Source organism: Mesoplodon densirostris, chromosome 2, assembly GCF_025265405.1.
Source record: "Mesoplodon densirostris isolate mMesDen1 chromosome 2, mMesDen1 primary haplotype, whole genome shotgun sequence".
NCBI classification, from domain to species: Eukaryota; Metazoa; Chordata; class Mammalia; order Artiodactyla; family Ziphiidae; genus Mesoplodon; species Mesoplodon densirostris.
In genome coordinates this window covers 166366275-166392877 of record NC_082662.1, presented here as the reverse complement: position 1 = coordinate 166392877, position 26603 = coordinate 166366275, and the positions used below count along the sequence as shown (strand labels likewise).

Here is a 26603-nt window from a genome sequence, read left to right as displayed (position 1 = left end):
GGCTCGGAAGCCGAGGGGGCTGGGTTGGGGGGAGGCGGAGGGACCGGTGTCGGCCGCCGCCGCCGCTGCCGCCGCTGCTCCAGCCTGTTCCGTGTGGCCCACGCGAGCCCCGCTGCGGCCATGATGATCCACGGCTTCCAGAGCAGCCACCAGGACTTCTCCTTTGGGCCCTGGAAGCTGACGGCGTCCAAGACCCACATCATGAAGTCAGCGGATGTGGAGAAGTGAGGCTCCGGGGCTGGGATTCGGGCGCGAGCCGGGGAGCTGGGCCTGGGCGGGAGGCAGGGCGAGCTCGGCGGAGCCCCAGCCCTTCTCTGGGGGGCGGAGGCTCGGGTCCCTCCGGACGGGACCTTTGAATTGACAACACCAGGAAATATTCCTGTCGCCACCTCCTGTCCTTCGGTTCGGGCCGCCAGGCGCTGCCTTCGTGAAATTGTCACTCCGCCTGGGTTTGAGCAGAGCATGATTGTTACGGTGGACTTTCCCCTCCCGTAGGTCTCTACCTGCCGCAGCCTGCGCCACCTTTAGACTATTTCTTTCTGGGTGGCTATGACCTGTTTTCTCAGGGGTTGATAACGGGGATGATATATATGCTTGGTTTTTAGCATGTCAGGTGCCGTGCCAGGCACGTGAGATACAGAAGATGAAAGACAGTCTCTGCCTCGAGGAATTCACAGTCTTGTGAGAGAGACAGACAATTATAATACAGTGTGAATTGATATAGGTGTATATGCAGGGTTATTTGAGATTGTTTAAGGGAACAAGGTATCCGGGAAATTGGGATGCCTGAACTGAATCTTGATAAAGTCTGTGGGATGGGGTGGGGCTGGGGGGCATGTGTAAAGCCGGAAGGCCAGGGAGAGTGACAGCTGTGATGCGTTTGTGCTGCCTGAACTGAATCTTGACAAAATCGGGGGGGGGGCGGGGTCCGGGGGCACGTGGCAAGCCGGTGGGCCAGAGAGAGTGGGAGCCATGAAGGACTGTTTCTGTGTGATTGGAGTGTGAGGTATCAAAGGGGGAGTACTGTAGTGAGAAGCCAGAGGCAGGTAGGCCCCTGGGCAGTGGAGATACCACTGAGAGAACTTTTATGCCAGGCTCAGGAGTTTTGAATTTTATCTGACTACCACCGGGTGCCATTTTATACAAAGGATAGACATTATCAGATGTACACTCTGAAAGATTTCTCTGGAGGTGATGTGGAGGATGGATTGGTGGGCTGCAGGACTGGGTAAGGAAACCAGTTAGAAGGGGAGAGAGGAGAGGTTTTAGAAGATTAAGTGCCTGAATTTGATGGCCACTTGATAGGAGGAGGAAGGAAGAAGGAGGAATCTATACCCTTGGCAAGATTTCATTGCCGTTGGACAAGGTGAGAAACCCAGGAGGAGGAGCAGATTGGGGGCAGGTGTTGGATAGAGGATGAGTTTAGTTTTGCTGAAATATGAGTTGTGTGTGGGTTATAAAGTGGAGGTGTCTTAGGCGTTTATTTTGGAGCTTAAAAAAGATGACTTGTCCATGGATTTAGGTTTGGGAATCATCAGCTTATAGTTGATACCTGGAGGCTTGGGAATGAATTAAGATCATCTAGAAGTTATCCAGAAGACAAGGAAGAGATGGAACCCTAGGGAGCACTGACATTTTAAGATTTAGGCAGAGGGAAGTGACCAGGGAAGAGAGGAGAGTCATGAAAGGATGTTTAGCTTCCTAATTGAAAAAAAAAAAAAAAAGTAACATTCTTGCAGAGTCACTAAGAAAAATTGAGAAAATACAGAAAAGAAAGGGAAAAAATTCCCTTCATCCCACCACAGACTGAGTTACTCTCTGAGTTTTCCTCTCCATATAACTTTCTCTGTTACATATTGCACCATATATATAATTGTGGTATATAAAGCAGTCAGCTTCAAATTGTACCCATATAATTTCCTTACAGACTCCCTAAGAGGTGCTGGATGCATGGAGAGTTCTAAGGGAATCAAATTCCAGATCTTTAATCTCCTTGTTTATTATTTCTAAAACAGCTCTGCCTGAGTATACTTGGTCCTTTTTCCTTATGACAAAAGAAAGGTTTATCTGCTCCTATCCTAAATTTTTCTGTGATGCCTTGCCCTAGGGTATAGAAATCTCTTGGGTGCTATATAAATGAATTAGGGGAAACTTTGGATTAAGGATACTTCCTTTAATGAATTAAGGCATCTTAATCCCATAGAGGCTTCCTGTCTTCCTTGCCTTATAAATGGTCCTACCTATTTGTTAATGGTGAAGCTTGACATTAGAAATGGGGTTAAGATACTCTGTATTTGGCCTGTGTTTAAGATACTCGGAATTTAGGACATTTGAAGAAGTGTAAGTTAGTGGCAGTGATTCTTTTACATATATGACTGGAATATTTCATAGGACTACCAGATTTTTCCAGATGTGTTGGAAAAAATCCAAAGAATCACATCTTATATTAGTTCGTATTTGGTATGCGTTATCCAGTAAGGTAGTTAAAACTTTACTACTTGACTGGTTTATTTTACTTAGCATAATGTCCTCAGGTTTCATCCATGTTGTCACAAACTGCAGAATTTCCTTCTTTTTAAAGGCTGCATAGTATTCCATTGTACGTATAAAACACATTTTCTTTTCGTATTTTTTTGTTTTCTGTTTCTTTTTTTTTTTGCGGTACGCGGGCCTGTCATTGTTGTGGCCTCTCCCGTTGTGGGGCACAGGCTCCGGATGCGCAGGCTCAGCGGCCATGGCTCACAGGCCCAGCCGCTCCGCGGCAAGTGGGATCTTCCCGGACCGGGGCCCGAACCTGTGTCCCCTGCATCGGCAGGCAGACTCTCAACCACTGCGCCACCAGGGAAGCCCTGTTTCTTTTTTTTAAACCACATTTTCTCTCTCCATTCATATGTCTATGGACATTTGCAGGGGAGTGTTGATCTCTCTAGTATTTAATATTTTCTATTTCCTAATAACAAAAGAATAAATTTCACTTAAATTTATGATGAAAAATTAATGTTATTAGATATCATACTAAAGATGTGCAACTTAAAAGTTTAGATCACTGATATGTGCACATATACATAAACACAGAGATAAAATAAACATGCAGTGTGCCTGTTTTTTTTCTTTACAATTGTATCATAAGCATTTTTCTCCATTATATTCTCCCTTTAAGTATTTTTAATGATTCCATAATATTTCATCATATGGATATACTATAGTTTACATAACCATTTATTTCTTTATAATTAGAGTATTTCTTTTTCTATTAAAAATAAGATGATTATGAGTATTAATGTGTATAATTTTTTTTTCCTACATTGGGGATTATTTCTATATTACAGATTTCCCAAAGCTGATATTTTGGGTCAAAGAATATAAATTTGATTAAGTTCTTGGTTCTTTTTTCTTAATTTTTGCCCCAGGGTGGAATGTAAATTGATATAGTTCTTCTGAAAATCAAGTGAGCAAGTGCTTGTTTCCCTCAGTGGGTGCTTTTGTTTTTTTTTAAAGCTTGCAACAAGTAGAGAATTTTTGCTGGTGAAGGTGTTTTCCTACAAGAAACAGGATCTTTAATTGCTATCTTTTCTTCATAGCCAAAATTAATATAATTGCTGTGTAAGAACAAAAAGTTCACCAGAGATAGGAAGCTTATGGAAACATGGGACTGTGGTGCATTAAGTCCTCTCCTGGGCAGTCATGGTGGAATTAGAACCCATCTTTATTCTTGAAAGTGGTGGGGCTTTGATGATCCAGGAATGAAGTAGATGTTTATAATAAGAATCAATATTTTTTCCATTTAAGGCTTAAGTATTTTAATTTGTTTATGCAGGGGTTTTTGCTTGTTTGTTTTTAATATATATACAAGACTTGATTGGTGTGTCTGATTGGAAATTTAAAGCAGTTGGAAAGAGAGTAATTGTGGTCTTGGGATATGCATAGATCCTTTGTTAGTTTTATGTAAGAATATATTCGTTAATATAGCATTATTTTACTTTACCTAACAAGTATAACTATGTAGCTGTTCAAAAATCCAGAAGTCTTAAAAAAGAAAAAAGAAAAGAAAGCCTTCGGTTCTGCTAAAGTAGCTATCATAGAACACTTGCACTAAAAGTCTGTGCTTTGTTCAGGATCCGTTAGAACTTCATTCAGAGCATATTTACACTTTTGACCCTATTGCATACTTTATAATTGTAACCATATTGGAAATGTAAGGAAGGAAAAGAGTTCCATATAGTCACTTTGCCCTAATAAATGAATTGTTAGCATTTTTCATGTTCTCTTTTTATTCATTATGCAATTTTAAGGAGTATGATTGTTTGCTTTTCCATCCTTTGATAGATAAGAAACCAAATAAAAAGGGATGAGGGTGCTTCAGGGGCAGATACCTACAATCTAGAGTAGCGAGAGGTATACACACTCGATTGAACTTGAGGACCTTGTCTTACAAGATTGTTAAATATGATGATCTCTGGTCAGCAAGAAAAGGTAAAATAACATTTTATATGTTTTGTTTAAAAACAAAGAGAAGTGTACAATACATTTTGAAAATTTTCCAAAATCAATATTAACGGAAAAAAATTGGTACATAAGATAACCAGAAAATCACTTCCATGGAACCTCTGTGTTAGTTGTGCTTTCAGGTTGCAAGGAACGGAGACTCCCGTCCACTCCCCACCCCCGTGTTGCCTCAAGTGATGAGAATTTAATAATACATGAGGAAATAACTAAACATAGGAATTAGCTCAGAAAATGAACAGCAGTTCTTGTGGCCCCAACTATGGATGTCTCTAATCTTCTTGTCACCCTTATTTCTCAGTCTCTACTTTGCTCTATCTGCTTCTCTTGCTATTACTTAAAAATTTCACTCTCCCCTCTTCTCTACCACATGGTTCTGTGTCATGCCATGTCTCTTGGTCTGTGCTTCATTTAACTGTCATTCAGACTTATAAAAAGGGGGATCAGAGTAAGTTTAATTGGCCGTTATTCAATTCAGTATGAGTGTATCGGGCAGAGTTCTCAGGCTAAAATTCAGGGGTTCCTGCCAGCCCATAGATAATTGCCTTTGGTTAAGAAGCCAAACTTTCATCCCTAAATTGACAGTCCTGGTTGTAACTCAGGGGTTGGAGTCATAAGGCATGGTAACCTATACATTGACCTACTTTTTTCAGAAGTAATGAGTAGCCACTTAAAAGTCTTTATAACAGGGGTCACAGACTCAGCTTTTAAAGGGCCAAGGAGACCAGTGAACCAGAGAGTCTATGCCCCACTTGAAGGGGGCAACCTCCACTCAGCTCCAGCCAGTTGGTGTCACGTGGAAATACAGGTCCAATGTTGCCAAGTGTTTTTTTTTTTTTTTAAGAGAAACTAGAAGTCCAGATTTCTCAAAAATCTCTCAATTTTTATTGGCACCTCAATAATTTTGCCAGTTATTTCAAATATTAAAAAATATATTGTGTAGGCTAATCAAAACACATCTGTGGGTTAATAATTTGTGATCCTGGTCTTATAGTATGTCTAATAAAACTTCCTTATATAATGAGGCTGGCTAGATGAGGTCCAGGTCTTTATAAAGCAGTCTAATATAATGGAAATAGGCCTGGTGTTACCACTTAACTGGCTCTGTGATTTGAGTTAGCTGCTTAAACTCTCTGAGCCTTTCTTAGCTCACAGGGTAGTTTTGAGGCTCAAATTCAACTGTCTCAGATGTGATCTGTGATCATCCTACCTAAAACAGTGCTTCCCCCATCACCTTGCTTTAATTTTTATATATCACTTGTTACTAGCTGACATTATATTGTGTATTTATTTGTATATTTGTTTATTATCTAATTTAGCCCACTACCTAATACAGTGCCAAAAAGATATACACAGAGAGAATGGATGATGAAACCATTTATAGACTTTACAAATATATCATTTTATTAAATCATGTATTATTTAACTTGTTTAGGAGTAGAAGGTATTCTGTGGGGATCAGAAGGCAGCAAAAGTGGCAACAGTGATATAAAATAATCCTGCTGACTTTTGGTTATACATAGGTTAGCTGATGAATTGCATATGCCATCTCTCCCTGAAATGATGTTTGGAGACAACGTTTTAAGAATCCAGCATGGCTCTGGCTTTGGGATCGAGTTCAATGCTACAGATGCATTAAGATGTGTGAACAACTACCAAGGAATGCTTAAAGTAGCCTGCGCTGAAGAGTGGCAGGAAAGCAGGTGGGAATCTGGGTAGTTATGGGTTAAACAAAAAAGAAAAGAGTTGAAAAAATATTCAGTTGTGATATGTGTATTTTATTAGAATGGCTAGTACTATTATTAAATCTGATAGTTGAATCATTCTAGAGTTCATTTTTCTCATCCATAAAATGGAGATTAATTACCCCACTCTTGAATACTTCTTGAATTAAATTGAATTACAATTGAGCTGAGCTATGTAGGGTTTACTTTTTTGAGCTTTCAGTGTTCTTTAGTGAAGAAGCATTACACTGTGTACTTTAATGTTCCTATTTTTGAAGAACAATGTTTACTTATGATTTGCGTTGAAAATGTGAGGAGCATTGAAATTAGGAAAAATGTATTTTCTTTCATAATCAAATCAGCAGTTATTTACTTTGTGCCTGTTATGTACTAGGTTCTTTGAAAAAAGTATAAGCCTTGAAACCATGTCCTCAGGCAGTGTACAGATTAATTGGAGAGACTACATTATCAGTACATGACAAGTTAAATAACAATAAATGTGCAGAAAAACTAAGACAGATCTTGTATTAGTGAATTATGACAAGTATATGTATTCAGTAGGGTATTTTATATTATCTGTAGAATGTAATTTGGTGTGATAAATGAAGACGGATGATCTATATTCTACATCACTGACTGACCCTTCTCGTTTTGGTGTTTGAGGACGGAGGGTGAGCACTCTAAGGAGGTTATCAAGCCGTATGACTGGACCTATACAACAGATTATAAGGGAACGTTACTTGGAGAATCACTTAAGCTAAAGGTAAATCTTATTTTTTGCTTTTATGAGTCATTGATTGCCTTGGACAATTTCAGTGTTAGAACTTTCTAGTAATGGGTTATTTTATGCTGCTACTTTACTTTCTGTTGTGCGAGGCTTCAGAACCTAATGTAAAGGGATTTTGCTTGTTGATTATCAGAACAAAATAAAAGAAAGCCATAGTGGAACAATTTTTGCTAAAAATGTGGTTGGTAGCAATGGCAGACTGCCTTGATGTTACCATTATCGCTCTCAAGAAGCATTAAAATGTGTCTGTTCTTGGTGTAATGTATTAGGTGATTTAGACAGAACCTGCTAGCTAGTAGCTTACAGTTTTACAGATGAACGGATATGTGGGCAGATAGAAATTTTGGTCCGACAGCTTGGATTATTGTTTTGCCTACACTATGTGTGAACCTGGTGTGACTTCGGGCAAGTTATTTAATCTGACTGGTTTTGTTTTATCAGTAAATTGGATAAACAGAAATATCTACCTCACAGCAGATATAAGGTAATCTACGGGAAAGTTCTCAATGAATTCTAAATCTCTATATTAATGTTAAGTTGCATCTGTGTAAGCCCTGCTTAAGAAGAGATTCACTTTGTGGTAAATGACACCAGGAAGGTGGAATTGGTAGGCCTCATATTGGGAGCTTAGCTACATAGAGCCATGGATACTGCAGGGAACAGACAAAAAAATCCTTCCATTACAGTCTAATGGTGGAGGAAGGTTTTTCTAGTCCATTAATACTTCATAGATTAATATTCTCTCTTTTCACTCCTGATTGCAAAACTTGGCAAAGTGTGTAGGCCTTTTGATATCTCATTTCAAGGAGTGAGGAAACGAGAGCTTGTTTTAACCCAATGCAATGATGATGACTTACTTTGTGAGCTGACTTATAAAAGCCTCCTGGAGGAACGGGCCTCCCTGGTGGCGCAGTGGTTGAGAGTCCGCCTGCCGATGCAGGGGACACGGGTTCGTGCCCCGATCCCGGAGGATCCCACATGCCGCGGAGCGGCTGGGCCCGCGAGCCATGGCCGCGGAGCCTGTGTGTCCGGAGCCTGTGCTCCGCAACGGGAGAGGCCACAGCAGTGAGAGGCCCGCGTACAGCAAAAAAAAAAAAAAAAAAAGCCTCCTGGAGGCTATGAAGTAGCATTAGCTGTGATCAAGGAGCAAGATCCACAGCAGTAGAGACAGGGAGTGAGAGAGTAGTAGGAGGTGAAAGACATGTGCTCAGTACCCTTTATTGGCACTTCAGCCTGTCATGTAATTTGTTCTAAGGTGTTGCTGACAAATGCCAATGTGATCAACCACTCCCTAGTGGTAAGGAGCTCAGGCTTTGGCAAACCTGAGTTCAAATCCCAGCACCGTCACTTTACAGCTTGGAAAAGCAATTTAATCTTTGCTAAGCCGTAGTTCTCACTTTGGTAAACTAGGGATAATATCAGTTGTGAGGTAGTAAATAAGATAACATGTATTAGGTGTTTATGGCACAGTGTCTGTTAACACAATAAGATCTTAATAAATGGCAGTTGCTATTATTATGATAATATCATATCTCAGATGTCAAGGCAACTAAGTTAATATTATTGAAATACCAAGAGTAAAAGTAGCTATATTGTCTAAATAGTATTTACCCTTGCTTTATGGTCTAAACAGAGTTGATGAATGTGTTCCTTTATTGCCTTAAAAAATAGAGTGACTATTTTCCAGGTAAAATTGTTAGGACTTTGTTGCTTACTTCTCAAAATAGTCTTGTAGGATAGGCATTTTTATCCTTATTTTGTAGACGAAGAAATGGGTTCAAGATCTTAAAGTATGCGTCTCTTAGTAACATAACACCGATGTTAGAGCTTCTTGTTAAGCACATTTGTTATATGTGGAGGATCACTTTCATAGGAACATTTTTTACTTTTAACTTTGTTTTAATACCTAAGGATTTTTTGACCTGTAATATTATTTGAGATTTTAAATTATTTAATCCTTCAGCTCTTCCTTAAAACTCTATTCAGAAGCCCTGGTATGTATAGGAAGTGTTTGCCTGTGTGGGAGAAGGTATTTTATGTGTACAGTAAGAATATCAGAGAATGAGGCATTAGAATGAAGCCTTTCCTTTGCCCTTAAATTCTTGGTTTTTAGTTGCTGGGGCCTGTTGGTGTGTGTGTGTGTGTGTGTGTGTGTGTGTGTGTGTGTGTTTAATGTTTTCTCACTCTTTAGGTTGTTAAACCTATTACTCTGAGTTGTAGCATGGTGTAAGAGGAGAGAGCCAGTCACAGAGTTGTACTGACCTGGCTGGATTCATATCCAGCCTTGTCATTTGTTGTCTGGGCTACCATAGGCACTTCTCTCAGATTGTGGTATGAGAATGTTATGAGAAAACAGGTCAAATGCCTAATATGTACCTGGCCTATAGTAACCTATCAACGTTTGGCTGTTTTCTTCTTTCTTATTAAATAAATAAATTGAATATGCAGGAAAATATAAGTAGAAGACTGCCCCTTCTATTGATACTGCTTTTTAGGAATAAAACATGCTTAGTGTTCATGCATTTAAAAAAGCTTTTTTTTTTTTTAAAGCACATTGGAACATTTGCCCAACTTAGTGTGATTCAGTATCTTGAGCTTTCTTTTTTCCTTTTTTTTCATTGTGGTAAAAAAATATGTAACATAAAATCTACTATATTAGTTATTTGTAAGTGTATTAAATACTGTTAAGTATATTCATGTTGTTGTGCAACTAATCTCCAGAACTTCTTCCTCTTGAAAAACTGAAACTCTATACCTATTGAACAGCAACTCCCCATTTCTTCCTTCTCCCAGCACCTGGCAGTCACCTTTCTACTTTCTGTTTCTGTGAATTTGACTATTCTAGATGCCTCATATAAGTGGAATCATACATTATTTGTCTTTTTGTGACTGGCTTATATCACTTAGCATAATGTCCTCAGGGTTCATCCATGTTGTGGCATGTGTCAGACTTCCCATCCTTTTTAGGGCTGAGTAATATTCCATTGTATGTATATACCACATTTTGGTTTTCCATTCATTTGTCAGTGAGCATTTGGGTTGCTTCTACCTCTTGGCTATTGTGAATAGTGCTGCTGTGAACATAGGTGTGCAAATATCTCTTCAAAGTTCTGCTTTCATTTTTTGGGGGGGTATATACCCAGAAGTGGAATTGCTGGATCATATGGTAATCCTATTTTTAATTTTTGGAGGAACCCCTGTACTGTCTTCCATAGTGGCTGTACCATTTTACATTCCCACGAGCAGTGTATGAGAGGTTTTGATTTGCATTTCCCTAATGACTGGTGATGTTGAACATCACTATGCTTGTTGGCCATTTGTATATCATCTTTAATATCTTGAGCTTTTAAAAGTAACTTTAGGGCAGGAATGTGTTGACATAAACATTGGAAATGAATGGAGTGTATAAGACAAAAGGCAAAAAGAACTGCATATGCTTGTTGATAGTTGTTTTCCTCAGAGGTATGGGTTAACAATTCTGATACTGTTTTAGTTTTGCAAGATGAAAAAGTTTTAGAGATCCATCTTACAACAATGTGAATATAATTTACACTACTGAACTGTACACTTAAATATGGTTAAAATGGTAGATTTCTTGTTATGCCTTTTTTTTTTTGGCCAGCAATTAGAAAAAAAGTTAAACATGATTGCCACGTAACCCAGCAATTCCACTCCTAGGTATACACTCAAGAGAATTGAAAACTATATATCCACATAAAAACCTATACATGAATATGCATAGCTGCATTACTCATAATAGCTAAAATGTGAAAACCACCCAGATGTTCATCAGTGGATAAACAGAACTGGTATATCTAGACAGTGGAATATTATTTAGTCCTGAAAAAGGAATGAAACACTGATACATGCTACAACCTTGGAAACAGTATGCTAAGTGAAAGAAGCCAGACACAAGGGTACATGTATATGATTCCAGAATGATTTGCTGAACAAACAAATCTATAGAAACAGAAATTAGAGTATTGGCTTCCAGGGGCTGGGGGATGTGGGGAATGGAGAGTGACTACTCTGATGGGTATGGTGGTTTCTTTTTGGGGTGATGATATGTTCTGGATTAGATAATAGTGGTTACTGCATAGTCTTGTGAATATACTAAACACCACTGAATTGTACACTTTAAAAGGGTAAATTGTATAGTATGGGAGTTATATCTCCATTTTTTAAAAAAAGAAAAATCATTGTAAAACATAGCAGTTTCACTGTATGTTCCTAATGGGATGTACACACACACACACACACACACACACACACTACTTTCAGCAGTTTTTAAAAAGGGAATTTAACATAGGGTTCTTAGCATTTGCTGTTAATTAACTTTATATGATAAATTTAAAAATATTTATGTCAAGTAATTTCCTTATTATGAGCCTCCATCTGATGTGAGGGAGGTTCCACTTGAAAGATGTGACCAGGACTTATTTTTCTTGTAATGTATCAAGAATATTTGTAGTGCTCCATATGTTTTTTAAGCTTTTTAAAAATTGTGGAATAACTTAGAAAAGTCCATAAAACATGAAGGTAGAGTTTAATGAATTGTAAAATGTAACCACCCAGGAAAAGAAATAGAACATTGTGAGCACTCCCAAGCAGGACCCTTCCCGATCATAGTTCTTTTAAAAAAATATTTCCTAGTATCTTTTGAAATTTTCAACCTTAGCTTTTATTTCCTTGAAACTAGTGTGCATTGTTGTTTTACAGCTTGGGCCTCATATTTTCAACACCTAGAGTCCCCAGTGTCTTTTATTGTCTTGTTATTTCTGTTGGTTCTGATTTATGGTGTCTAGACTCCTAATATGCCTTCTTATTTTTCTTTGAATCCTGTTTTTCCTCCACAGAGGATTTTTGTTTATTTCTGGTGGGCAGTTGAGGGCATTCATAGTCAAGGGCATAGATTTGCAAACTGTTTCTGTAAAGGACCAGATAGTAAGTATTGCAGGCTTTGAGGACCATAGAGTTTATGTTGCAGTTACGCAGCTGTGCTGCTGTAGTCGAAAGCAAACAGACAATATGCAAACAAATGGGTATAGCTGTTTCTCAGTAAAATTTTATTTATGGACATGGAAATTTGAATTTCATATAATTTTTATGTGACATGAAATATTCTTAAGAAAAAATTTCCCCCAGTCATTTGAAAAATGTAAAAAGGATTCTCAGCTTGCAGTTCATACAAAAATAGGTGGCGGCCCACACTGGCCTGGAAGTCTTAGTTTGCTAACCTTTGGTATGGGGCCAGAGTTTGAGGTTTACTGGGTGTGTAATATAAGAAGCTGTGCAGCCAGTGTAGCACTTTGAGATGTCATCCCAAAATTGGGATCAGGGCAAGGAATTCTCCAAGGCCTCTGCCTTTAGTGAATACTGAGCAATTATGGTGCCAGCAGAGCTCAGCCTCTCCTCTGTCCAGTCATTGCTGATGCCTCAAGGCCAAAGCTGGAAAACTGTAGGCTCACTTTCACTTTTCTGGGCTCCAGTCCTCTTCCAGATATCAGTCCAGTCATTCTTTAGTGCCTTGACCATATAATGCTTTTAAGAAGTTTTTGTTTTTTCATCCAGCTTTTTAAATTGTCTTCAGCAAGAGGGTTTGTCCAGGTTACTTATTTTGACAATACCAGAAGTCAAAAATGTTCCATATGTCTTAAGTGTAGCTGTTTTACCTTTTCTTTTCAGATGCTTGAGTTCAGGGAGGAGATAAGTGGAGTTGAGGAAGAGAAAAGGCAGAGAAATACAAAGTTTTAAACATATTTGTCCTTATGAATGAAGAAGATAGTATATAGATAAGTTAAATATATTGAATTTCTCTAATCCATGTGTTATCTAATTATTTTTTGTCTTTCTTTTTCAAACATTTTATAAGAACAAGTAAATGGCCAAACTGATGGATACATGTTCACCAGTCATTTACTGAAGGCATATATGAAATATTAGTGAAGTAGCCATTTACTAATGAGAAAATTCATGGAATGATTCATTTTTTGGAAGTCCGATGTATCTATAAGGAGGATTTTCAAATGTGTTCCTTTGAACTAAAACTAATTGAAAAGTAAGGAATTTAGAAGTTGTGTTTATTTAATAGTAACTAAAGTTTTATGCTCTTAGGGAATCCTAAAGGCACCAACGTTGGTCTTAAATAGATCACAAACATGCAAGTGATGCAAGGGACTGATTATATGCTGCCCTATCCCTATCCCTCACGTTCCCTCCCCACTCTGAATTTCACCTTCACGTGTGGTCTCATGTCTGCTGTAGACACATATTGGAATAAAATTGCAGAGGGCTAAAATGTTATCTGTAGGTAAACATGGAAGAACTATGGACATTTTTTTCACCTCTTGGGAATCACATACAAACTGCTAGTTTCTTTCATAGCAGCCTTTTCTCCCTCTGCATCACTTAATACTCCCTAAGATCATTTTCCCACAAAATCTATGTAATCTCTTGGACATCTGTATCATATTTTTCTAATTCTTGTCCAGTTTTCTGAAACTGCTCTTCATTTCTTAATTCTATGCATGAGTCAAACAAATGACCTAGTCATAGCTACTAAGTAAAGTAAAATAATAGCTACCATTTACTGAATTCTTATGGTTTGACAGGCATTGTTGTGTTTATTTATGATACAACTATGTCAAAGAATTGAAAAGCTGAACATTTTGAGTGAAATTGAATGTAGTAAAGAATGGTATCACAAATCATACTTTCATGTTACTGTTAGGAGACCCTTGGATTTAGTGAGCTACTGACGTGACCTGCCTTGAGACTGTTGGTGCTTTTGTTGGGTTATGTATGTTTGTGTCCGGGGGCTACAAAATAATACTTTGAAAAAATAGCCGGTATCCTCTAAAGCCCTTTGGAATGCTATGAGTGTCCCTTAGAATTTCTCTAAAAGTTCTTATTTACCTCAGTATTTAAAACACCTTTGTTTGTAGATTTGGGGATCTAAAATATATACCATCATTCTAATGGGAAAAAATTTTTTTAAGTTCCAAATAAATGTTGTAAAAGTAGACTTTTATGGCACAAAACTGCTTTGAACTTCTATGATAGTAGTAGTTCATCACATTGACTAATTTTCAGATGGTTAATTTTCTCATAGTCACAATAGAGCACTTGATTTTAATGTGTTCTATTTAATGATTTTCATATGAAAGATGATGAATTTTGACTCTCTATGTTGTGAAGCTATAATATCAGATATCTTAGGTTTTTCAGGGACAAGGCATATATCTCGTTTTTCGTGTCTACTGATAACACCCAAATTTAGAACCGGGTGCTCTGGCTATGCAGAAAATACAGGTAGGAAAGCTGTCTAAATTTTTTTTTTTATGTACCCCTTCTTATATTTTTTCTTTTAGGTTGTACCTACAACAGATCATATAGATACAGAGAAATTGAAAGCCAGAGAACAGATTAAGTTTTTTGAAGAAGTTCTCCTGTTTGAGGATGAACTTCATGATCATGGAGTTTCAAGCCTGAGTGTGAAAATTGTGAGTATTGTGAATGTGTTTAAAATTAACTTCTTCCATTTTTACCATTGGTCAGAAATACAAGACTAACTTGAAATCATACCATCTTAGCGTGATGTCATGTAAAGTTTCACTTGGGTCTAGAATACATCTTATTAATATCCATCATAAAATTCATGAAATCTTACATATTTTATATATTGTATTCTGTATATTTTGTATATTGTTAGGACTTTAGCAAATCATTTTTTTGTAGACCTGTCTGGCTACTTTGCTGTTTGTTTATTATTTAATTTAAATGAAAACTGTGACTCAGCTTTCACATTTCTGAATTAAAAATGATAATTGAAAGGATCTGCAGACAGCACAGTGGATGTCATTTTATTTTATTTCTATTTTTTTAGATTATTTTATTTTTTTTATCTTTCGCTGCATTGGGTCTTTGTTGCTGAATGCAGGCTTTCTGTAGTTGCGTCGAGCAGGGGCTACTCTTCGTTGCAGTGCGTGGGCTTCTCATTGCAGTGGCTTCTCTTGTTGCGGAGAACGGGCTCTAGACACGCAGGCTTCAGTAGTTGTGGTGCACAGGCTTAGTTGCTCCGTGGCAGGTGGAATCTTATCAGACCAGGGCTCGAACCCATGTCCCCTGCATTGGCAGGTGCATCCCTAACCACTGCGCCACCAGGGAAGCCCCTGGATGTCACTTTAAAAAGTCACCCACGTGTCAGAATTTCAGTGCCCCATTAAAATACACTTTAGTCTCCAGCATAGAAGTGGAAAACAGAAATGACAAGTGTTAATTCCCTCTTTTTTTTTTTTTTGTATTCTTTTCTACCAGCGGAGGACAGACTACTTCCATTAACAGTGTTATTGGTGGAACATGCAAAAAAAGAATAATAAATAGACCCCCTATTTGTTTACTATTAGGTTATAATTGGGTTTCTAACACTTTCCAGAGAAACTTCAACTGAAACTTTTTATTAAATGCCTTAACCTTAAGATCCAGCTAAAATGTCACCTCCTCTGTAAGGCCTTCCACAGCTCCCCTAGGCAGAGTCAAATATCCCTTTACCATACTCCTATATGGTCCTTTTTTTTTTTTTTTGCGGTACTCGGGCCTCTCACTGTTGTGGCCTCTCCTGTTGTGGAGCACAGGTTCCGGACGTGCAGGCTCAGCGGCCATGGCTCACAGACCCAGCCCTTCCGTGGCATATGGGATCTTCCCGGACTGGGGCACGAACCCGTGTCCCCTGCGTCGGCAGGCAGAGTCTCAACCACTGCGCCACCAGGGAAGCCCTTTTTACTTTTTTTTTTAACCCCTCTATTATAGCACTTATCATAACGACTGCCAAAGACAAGGGCCCCAACATCAAACATTGTTCTTGGAGCATGATTATGGATACTGTGATTTAAATAATAATAAAGAATGAAAACAATAAGTCAAAAGCAGCAATAAGTGTGTTTTAAGCTGAGTTTTTCTGTAGAATCATAGGATTTTGGAATTGTAATGAATTTTTAGAGAATCATTTAGTCTAGCCTCTATAGATGAGGCCCAGAAAGTTAGTTTATCTAAGATTGTGACACTAATTAGTGACAGAGTTTTCTTTATACCATGTAACATATATCATTATTCTAGCATTAGATGATTGTTCCTTGTTCACCTATAACTTTCCCCCAGTTTATCTCTTGTCATTTAGATTTGTTCCTTCTCCAGGTCATCCAGTCATGTACCTTTCACTTGTCTACCTACCTACGGAATTGACTATGTTGAATGTTCATTATGAGTTTGCATATCTGGATGTGCATTTGTATCCAAGTGGGTAGATAGTCTACAGGGTATACAAGTGGGTCGGTATGTAGGGAGCATGTGTCTTTTTCAGCTGAAGGAGTTGGAAAGGGTATGGGCATAAATGTATTATGTGTGTATCAGAGTAAATAGTAAGTCTCAAACTGAAACGTAACATCATCTTAAAATGCTTTCTTCTTACCTAGTGTAACTTTTAAAAAGTTATGTGATAGGGTTCCATTTTAAGAATGCCTGGAAGCATTTCATTAGAATAGTGAACTTCCTTTCTGGTTTGGTTTCTTTCTCAGAATGTAACAGATATTGCTGTAAATAAAATAAATGCCATAATTTCTGGCTTAGAGGCAATAGGTTATGGAAAAATGAAGTTCTTTCCTATAGAAGCAAAGATTAGGCTGGTAAATATGGATGTAGGTGAGAAACCAGGAATGTGGTGCCTGGGAATCGAGCTGAGGCGATGATGCTAGCGCTGGGGAGAGGCTGCAAATACAGATTATCATTAGCAGAGAGGTCTGACTGCCCAGAGACCATAATAAATCAATTGCTTGCAGACTCAAATCAAAACCCTACCAGGGGGTGGCAAGTGAGAACAAGCTCAGGGCTCCCACTGATCCTGCATTATGGTGAGCTGTATAATTATTTAATTATCTATTACAATGTAATGATAATAGAAATAAAGTGCATTATAAATGTAATGCACTTGAACCATCCCCAAACCATCCCCCCCTGCACCAGTCCATGGAAGAATTGTCTTCCACGAAACTGGTCCCTGGTGCCAAAAGGTTGGGGACTGCTGTGTTAAAGAATACGGATGAAGAGATACATAGGGTGAAGTCTGGGAAGGTCCTAAGCCTAGGAGCATCTGTCCCTGTGGAGTAGGGGTGCATGGTCCTTCCAGTATGTGGGTGTGCTCACCAGCCTGGAAGCTCTTTGAATCGCATGCCATTGGAATTTTATGGAGGCTTTTTCACATAGGCATGATCAATCAGTAATTCCATTTCTAGCCCCTCTCCCTTCTCTGGAGAGTGGAGGTGGGCCTGGAAATTCCAAGCTTATAATCATGGCTTGGCCTTTCTGGGTACCAGCTCCCATCCAGGAGCCCACCCAGAGTCACCTCATTGGAACAAAAGATGCTTGCTTCTAGTGCTCTTATCAGATAGGGTTGTGTTCTGGTTGCTCTATATTTCTATTGTTTTTCCCTGTGTTTCTGTTTGCCATTTTGTTTTGGTGATTTTCTGTACCTTTCTCAATATCCTCTTCTTTTTGTTCCGTATCTCTGCTCTATGTTTATGTTTTGTGGTTACCCTGAGGCTTTTATTAAACCTCTCCTAGAGAAAATAGTCCTTTTCCTGCCGATAGCGTCTCACCTTCTTTTACGTGTATAAATTCTGTCATTTTCCTCTTCTCTTTTTATGTTTTTGTTGTCTCAAATTATCCTTTTTCATATTGTGAGTTTGTTACCAAACTGAGATAGCGATAGTTATTTTTCTGCTTTCTTTAAAACCTATTCTGATAAACAGTTGCAATTCTCTGGTTCTGTCTATTTATCACCTTGCTCAAAGCTTTGTGTATTTTTGCTGTTTTGTTTCTAGTAAAAGAGCTCCTTTTAACATCTCTTATAAGGCAGGTCTAGTGTTGATGAACTTGCTCATCATTTGTTTGTCTGGGAAAGTATTTCTCCTTTATATCTGAATGACAACTTTGCTGGATAGAGTATTCTTGGGTGACAATTTTTGTCTTTCAATATTTTGAGAATGTCATTCCACTCCCTATTGGCATGTAGGGTCTCTGCTGAGAGATCTGCTGATAGCCTAATGGGAGATCCTTTGTAGTTACTATCCTTTTTTCCATGGCTGTCTTTAAAATCCTTTCTTTATCATTGACTTTCAACAGTTTTAATATTATGTCTTGGAGAAGGTCTTTTGCATTGAGATGGTTAGGTGTTCTCTGAGCTTCATGGACTTGTATGTCCAGTTCCTTCTCCAGGTTTGGGAAGTTCTCTGCTGTTCTTTCTTTAAATAATCTCTCTGCTCCCTTCTCCCTCTCTTCTTTTAAGATACCCATTATCCTAATGTTGCCCTTCCTAAAAGAATCACAGAGCTCTTGTAGAATTTTCTCATTTTTAAAATATCTTATTTCTCTTTCCTTTTCTACTTGTATTATCTCTAGATTTCTACCATTGAGCTCACTAATACTCTCTTCCATATGCTGTGCTCTATTTCCAATGTCTTCTAATGGCATTCTTCATATTGTTTATTGAATTCTTCAGCTCCAGAATTTCTGTTTGGTCCTTTAGAGTTTCAGTCTTCTTGGTAAAGTATTCCTTCTGCTCATTACTTTTATTTCTGAGCTCATTAAAGTGCCTTTCTGAGTTTTCTTGTATCTCGTTCAGTTTCTTCATGATAGCTACTTTGAATTCTCTATCAGTTAGATTGAAATATTCTGTGACTTTTAAGTTTGGTTTCTGGAGATTTGTCATTTTCTTTTTGTTGTATAGTATTACTGTGGTTCTTCATGGTGCTCGATGAAATGTTCCTCTGCTTGTGCATTTGAAGTTAAATGACAGGTTAGAAGTGAGAGTGCTTTCTTCTGTTTTTTGGTAGGTGGTGCTGTAACACAAGTTTCTGGTTTCTCTTATCTGTGCTACCTCTGGTTATTTTTGAGAATTGGCACTTTCCAGCCTCCACTGTCTTTGTAAGAGGTGTGGCTCCATGCCTTCTTTGTCACTTCTTGTGCCTCTGGGGTAGTTGCTGCTTTGCTTCTGCCGGAGCTGCTATGTCATGAGGATGGTAGGCTCTTCCCTTGTGTCTGGGATCCCCTGAGACACAGGCTCTGCTGTGGGAAGAGGAGGATAATTGGAGGGGAGCAGGGTTGTGCAGGCTCCTCCACCATGTTGAGTGTCATAAGGGTTCTGCTACTGTGGATGGGGGGCCAGGGCTGTGGGAGGGTCAGGGTCCCAGGCCCCACTGCCACTGCTTCCCAGTTACCTGTGGCCACGGACGCTCCCACAGTTGGGAGACCAAAGTCATGTGTGCTGGTTCTCCTGCTGCTACTGGATTTTCTGAAGCTGTGGGCTCATCCGTCTCGGTCATAGGGCTGGGATTGCAGGCACTGACTTCACTGTTCCCTTGGTTCCGCCTCCTCCATGTGTTCCAGTCCACCCACCTTTAGATGTACAGATGTGTGGAATTCTCCAGTGTCCTGTTGCGTTGGGCAGAGGTATACCCTTGTTGAGTTGTGGATGTTTTGCTGGCTGTAGATTGAAGGGGAGAGACAAAGGTAGCCATGTTTCTGATAGCACTCCATGAGGTATATTCTTTTGAAAGACCTGAAGACCCCACACCTCATCCACCCCCTCCCTCCCTGCCACCAGTACCCACTCTCCACTAACTCTGACTTTCTTCAGTGGTAATACTTGGAAAATAGAAATACATGGATGTGACACAGATCATAGATGTTAAGAACGTGTTATAATGATCTCATAAACCAGACTTTGGCAGTATGAAGTAGTACTTAATCGGTTGCACTGAATTAGAGCATACCATTAAAGCCCTCTTGTCTTTATGTAAAGTTAATAAAAGATGAGTAACAGCAAAGAATTAGGTTGTTCTTTCATTTTGATATTACTGGTATTGACATTTACTATAAGTACAATTATTTTTTTCACATTATTTAGGTGAGTTTTAAATCTTTTTAACCTCATTATCTTTTGACCTAGAAAAAATATTTTTCTATTGTAGGAAACTGAAACCAGTATGTTACATAGTATAAACAAGGTTTTGAGCCTTGGTTGGCGCTAGGGCAAAGAACCTCTAGTTCAGAGAGTTTTATATAGGGCTCATTCAGCCTTCCTTCAATGCCTTAAAAATGTTTTTTTCTTTCAGCAAAGTAATAAAATATTTAATTTTCATTAAAATACTTTTTACGTTTTTCTTTTCCAGAGAGTAATGCCTTCTAGCTTTTTCTTGCTGTTGCGGTTTTTCTTGAGAATTGATGGGGTGCTTATTAGGATGAATGACACAAGACTTTACCATGAGGTATCTATTCTCATTTAATGAAAGTACTAATTGACATTGGGCTTGTTCGTGTTGTTACATCGTCAGTCTGACACTTCGAAATTCAGTAATGCTTTATATTATATGGCTATTTGTCTAACCTTTAAGATTGGGTGTGTCATATTCACTATTGACTGCACAGTTATCGAAACATTAAATCTTCTTTTCCAAAAGTTCTACAAGTTGAACATGTTTTCCAAAAGACACTCCCTGGTAAAGGGGAGTCTGATGCTTTTTAAAAACCTCTTAAACTTAATCTGTTTAAGAAAACTGTCCCTTAACTCTTACTTTTTTTGTAGTGTTTATGTAATGTGTTGTTTATGTAATGTCCTGATATTAGAAATACCAATTTCATGGCCTCCAGAAATTTGTATTATACAATTATTTTGATAGTTGTTTTAATATTTGAAAGCTCTGTGCTCCATTTCAAGGAACTGTTAACATACAAAGTTTTTAAAAAAATAAGTGAAGAATGTAGGGGGGAGGCTTAAATTGAGTCATGAAAATTCTTCTTGTAGCTTTATAGCAGCCTATCCTTTTTGAATGAATTTTTAACGTCATATTTGTGATCATATAGAATGACGAATGAGAGAAGAAACCAGCAGTATCAGTCAGGGTAATCGTAGTAATTGTTAACTCTCCTAACAACCCTATGAAATAGATGCTATTATTATCTCTGTTTTACAGCTGAGGCAACTAAGGCAAAGAGAGATTAAGTAACTTGCCCGAGTTATACAGTTAATAGGTGGCAGAACTGGAATTTAAGCCCAGTAAGATGTGATTGGATTGGTATTTTCCTAAATCTTGCACTTTCTTTTTCTTTTGAAATAATATGGTCACTGTGATGGATCTTTTTCTTTTTAAAAGTGATAGTAAAGTACTAAAAATAAGCTATACTTTACTCCCTCAGAAATCTAAATTTTTAGAAATGCTTATACTTTAACTCAACAATATTGATTTTTTTTCAGAATTTATCCTCAAAAGATTCTTACATACAGTAACCCACAAATATTAATCAGGCAGCTGTATAGAGTTGTATATATATAAATATTCATGGCAATGCTATTGTTTATAATGGCTAAAAGGAAAGAAGGAAGGCGCTATAATGCCCATTGAATGAGCATTGATTAAATGGCCGTTTATATCCTGTTGGCCTACAACAAATAGACTGCCAGATATTTCTCCAGCAAAGTTGGAATTATTCGGGATCAGCAGAAAATTGCAATTCAGGTCTGTAACCATGGTGAGCCATGTGCAAGTCCCCACATGGCAAGGGAAGGAGAAGGCTTTTATAGAGAGGAAAAGGAAAATGGGAGTGCTACAGTAAACAGAGAATCCATGACTTTCCATTGGTTGAGTCCTTGCCAGGAAATAAGAGGAGTCTTTCTTTTTTCTGTTGGGCTCTGCTATGGTTGCTGGGTATGAGAGCTCCCCATTCTAGTCTCCCAAATCTATTTAATTGAGGTTTCTGTTTATTAATTTTTTACAGTCCATATAGTAGAAAAATATGCAACCATTAAAATTAATGGCAGAAAGTTGTTTAACTGATTTGGAAAGATGTGCATATTAATGTTGACTTTTAAGATGCAAGTATGAATCTATATAAGATTTTATGTAGAGATTTCTAAATGTTAAGGATAGTGTTATCTGTAGAGGTTGTGATTGCTGATGATTTATACTCTATACGTTTATAGTATTTGATTTTTTTTAACAATGAGCATTAATCTGTTTTGTTGATATAAAAGATTGAAACTTTAAGGGAGCATAATCTTGTGATTTTTCTTTTATTAAATAATGTTTTACCAAAAAAACAAATTGTAATAAATTGCTTTCTAAAACCTCACTTTAAAAAGTCTTAAATGGGAAAACTGAAGTACCAAAAAAGTGGCTGTAAATAAACAACTTGATAAGAATTTTTTAGAAACGGGAAAGAATAAAACTTGTTTAAACTTTTTTGGGGGGAACATAAGAGTAGCAACAGTTATGTAGGTAGATGGTAATATAGCTTAAGGAAAAGATGTAGTTCCAAACTTGAAGTAAATTAAAATCTCTTGCATATCTCATTTACAAACATACACATTTTCTTTCAAAGTAAAACCTTTGCTTGTGTTTTTCTTACATGATAATTAAATCTGTTTACATATGTGTATCAGATATTAATGTGATTTATAGAGATTGGAATTAATAATTCAGAATTCTTGAATTGGTTATCTCACTGTAGAAGTAGATGTTCTTATCAGACTTAATGGTACTTTCACAACCTGTTCTAAAATGTGGGCAGTTCTGTTTAATAGAAAGGATTTTGTTAATCAATATAAATAAATTTATTGCAATTTTTTTGATTTTTAAACATAGGCTGACAAGACCTACATGTTACGAGAATATACATCACGAGAGAGCAAAATTGCTAATTTAATGGTACAGTATTTAAATATCAGTTCTTAGAAGTTAAATTTTAATGTTTTATTTTAAGTATGGTATTCCCCCATGCCCCACCCATCCACCAAATCTACATCCCTAAATCCATTCATTTACCTAATAGGGCTCTATAGGAGAAATGCTATTGGAGCGTATTTTTTCTGGAACTTATCTCAACTACAGTTAGAGTTGTTAGGTACCTTAACCATCATCCAATCCAATTTCCACATTTTATTTTGGAAAAACTGAGACCCAGAGGTGTGACTCCAAGTCGCACAGCTAGTTGGTGGTGGAGCTGCAATAGGATGTTCTTTCCATGACTTACTTTTGGGGACGTAATTTCCCCTGCTTTTTTTTGCTCCCCTGGAACTTGTAAAGGTCTTCTACAAGTCTATAGCATTCGATAATGGGTTGTTTAAAAAGTGATACCTTCCTGCTAACTTGATATTTTTTATTCACTCTTAGTGCTTATTTCTGTCTATATATAGAATATACATAGGTTAGAAAAGTTATATAGAGTCTCTTGTAGACCACATATTGGCATCTAACTGAAGGCTAGTGCTTTCAAGGTACAAAAATAACAGGAAAAAGGGATTGGATTAAGATGTATTAAATTCTTAGGACATTTATGGGAGCATTATAAATGATATATTCCTATGATCTTTGAGGAAACCATCTAGTAACAGAGCTGAGTCAGTAACAAGAGACACCTGGTATTATTAGGAACACCTGATGATGCTCCTTATATATATATATATATATATGTGTATATATATGGCATCTCATTTTAAAATTGGCATGCTTTAGGAATGCATGTATAATGCATTTTCAAAACTATCAGTGCAGTAACTTAATATATGCTAATATGATTTATGTATTTCCTAGCATGTTTCACCTTCCCTCTTCACGGAACCTAATGAAATATCACAGTATTTGCCGATAAAGGAGGCAGTTTGTGAAAAGCTAATATTTCCAGAAAGAATTGATCCTAACCCTGCAGACTCAAAAGAATGTACACCTGTGGAATAGAATTTATTACAACATATACTGACCGTGGAATCTGACTGGAGACCTTGGGGCTATTTTGGAGTGGGTATTTTTATTATGAGAATTAATTGCCTTGTTATGTGCAGATTTTCTGTAGCCTTAAAGGAAAAATAAATAATAAAAGAGTGTCGCAGGCAGTTTCCACTCAACTGCTGTTGTACTCTCTGTCTTCAAATTCATATTCCAGAAATTTATATCTTATATAGATTTCTAAATTGTCACAAAGTGGGGTCTCACCAGTAGGGGGTGATGTGTGTATCTCTCAGAAGCAGTGGCCATAACCTGTATCTATCATGAAACGCTGTCTTCTACCACGAGGAAGTTACTTTCAATCAGTGAATCGTAACACCTTGTGACTTTCATACGATTCCTAACTGTTCACGTTGATGTAGTGGCTCTTTACCTTGGGTTTTTTTATGTTTATTCACACTTCTGGAGAGTCATGACTTGCCTCCTAGGAAATTGATCTCAAATGATCTGTACCCAGAAATTAAAAAAAAAAATTACCCTCCTAAATTTTAATGGGCTTTTGAAGTTTAAAGAAAGTTTCAGCCATAGAAACAAATAAACTAGGTCTTTGGATAACTTAAGGTGTTCTGTCCACGGAAACACACAATCATGGTTTGTGCCACGGACAGGATGTCAGAGCTGTCTCTCCTCCATCTTCAGGTGCTTTTTCTTACGTGTGGTTCTATTTGTACTGACGTTTTTTACTTCCACCTTCCACGCACCCTCAGAGTGAATAAATATTTTGGATATTGAATTTGATGTTGGTCCTAAAAAGTTTGAAGTGTTAATATGGATTGTTTTAAGCAAAAATTACATCAGCCTCTAAAGCAACCAGATTAATTTTCTGCTTCAAATATTTGAAGGGTAGCTGTGGAGGAGGAAGGGGCTTATTTTAAAATCTGAAAGCCAGTTTTTCCTTTTTAAATTCATGTTTTTGGGAATTCCCTGGCAGTCCAATGGTTAGGACTCCACACTTTCACTGCCAAGGGCCTGGGTTCAATCCCTGGTCAGGGACCTAAGATCTAGCAAGCCGTGCAGCATGGCCAAAAAAAAAAAAAAAAAAAGATTCATGTTTTTAACATTACAGGGTATCTAGTAAAGTGTAATTAATTAGTACAAGATCTAGGTAGTACAGAAAGTTTACAAAAGTAAATTTGAAATCCATTTGGTTATTTTGATGGTGAACCTTTAAACATTTTATATTCTTTTCTGCCTTTTAAAATGGTCTCCATAAAGTAGCAAGTGGTTATAAAGCACCAAGTAAGAAATTACTTTAAATGGATTTCAAAAAATATTTTATTTAAAGGGCAGGGGAAAAGAATTACCCCCTTTTTTTCTGGTTTGAAACAGCTATTGTACATATTTCCACTTGATACATAAATCATTAAAGAAGAACATTTAATTGTAAGTATTAGCAAAACTCTTCAGGTATTAGCCTGAAGATAAATTTTAGTGAAACAAATACAGTTGGATATTCATCTTTACTCAGACTCTAGTGTGTTGTTGTGTATATTGTTTTCTTAGCTAATTTTATTAGCTAAATCTGGTCACAAATGATTTGGGTATTTGTTTGCTTTCTGCTACATCACCTTCAAGGTATAGGAAATCAGGATTTTGTTGGCTTTAGGAAAATACATGGCATGTTCACTGTATGTTAAATATACCAGTACTTAATGATTTCTCTTAGGACTGAAAAGTGTATATATTGTACTCTGCTTTCTGTTTATTTTATTTGCCATGCAGCTTTGAACAGAACAGACTCTTTAGTCATACAAATTATAAAAAAATGAAAAACTGTAATAATATTTATTAGTTGAATTAGAGGTTTCTGGGCAGCATCGTATTACACATATATTTTTAACTTGATTCAGATGTCTTAGTCCCTGAGTCAGTCTTAAATTACTTATTTTGAGAATCCATTGTTAAAAATTGTAGAATTGACTGCTTTATAGAAGAAGGTGGGAGGTGGATAGGATGAGTGTACTTTTGAAAACTTCGTTAGTTTATTCCTGTGGAGAATGCCAAGAAAACTTACATTTGCCCATTGCTAAACAAGACATATACCATTTTATATTTATTTGTTCCAAGTGTCTTTTTGTAAGAGGAGAATAAACAATAAGTAATTACCGATCTGTGTTTTGCTATTTCATTTAATTTTGTTTTTCTTGAAGCTTAATTAAAAAATGGTTTGGTATACCTTTCTTGTTTGTGCTTTATGTTTTGAACTTGGTCAACATTATAGCCAGATTCTCCAGACAGATTATAAATGAAAATCTAACAGATAGTCCAGAATATAATCCTCCAGTTTAGCTATTGGGCTCTTGTTCTTCCTCTCCCTCTGTCACCTAGTGTGGGTTGGCCAAAAAGTTCGTTTGAGTTTTTCCGTAACATCTTATGGAAAAACCCAAGCGAAATTTTTGGCCAACCCAATACTTCTGTGGATGTTTTAATTAGCCATTGTTTTCTCTATGATAGGTTGATGCTTTCTGTTTTTGAAAATATACATACTTGTGGTATGTATCATTCCATTTAGTTTTAAGTACTGTCCAATATGGTGCTAGGTACAGGGGTTACAGTAATGAAGAGATTATTCAGTTGGCCCTCCGTATCCTCAGGTTCTGCATCTGGATTCAACCAATCATGGATTGAAATATTGAAAAAAAAATTCCATGGGACTTCCCTGGTGGTCCAGTGGTTAAGACTCCATGCTCCCAGTGCAAGGGGCACAGGTTCAATCCCTGGTCAGGGGAACTAAGATCCTGCATGCCCCGCAGCGTG

The 26603-nt window shown here is 37.5% G+C and overlaps 1 protein-coding gene across 2 annotated transcripts; it reads left to right on the top strand.

The window, feature by feature from the left end:
* On the top strand, window positions 1-25953 carry TIPRL (TOR signaling pathway regulator). 2 transcript variants are annotated; one of them, XM_060091299.1, is made up of 7 exons: window positions 1-224; window positions 6027-6206; window positions 6891-6990; window positions 14385-14516; window positions 20238-20333; window positions 22707-22769; window positions 23655-25953. In XM_060091299.1, the coding sequence occupies exons 1-7, from the start codon at window positions 121-123 to the stop codon at window positions 23796-23798; spliced, it is 819 nt and encodes a 272-aa protein (XP_059947282.1). In that variant the 5' UTR covers window positions 1-120; the 3' UTR covers window positions 23799-25953. The 2 variants fall into 2 exon arrangements, with proteins under 2 accessions (XP_059947282.1, XP_059947283.1); XM_060091300.1 differs by lacking the exon at window positions 14385-14516.
* The last annotated feature ends 650 nt before the right edge of the window (window positions 25954-26603 follow it).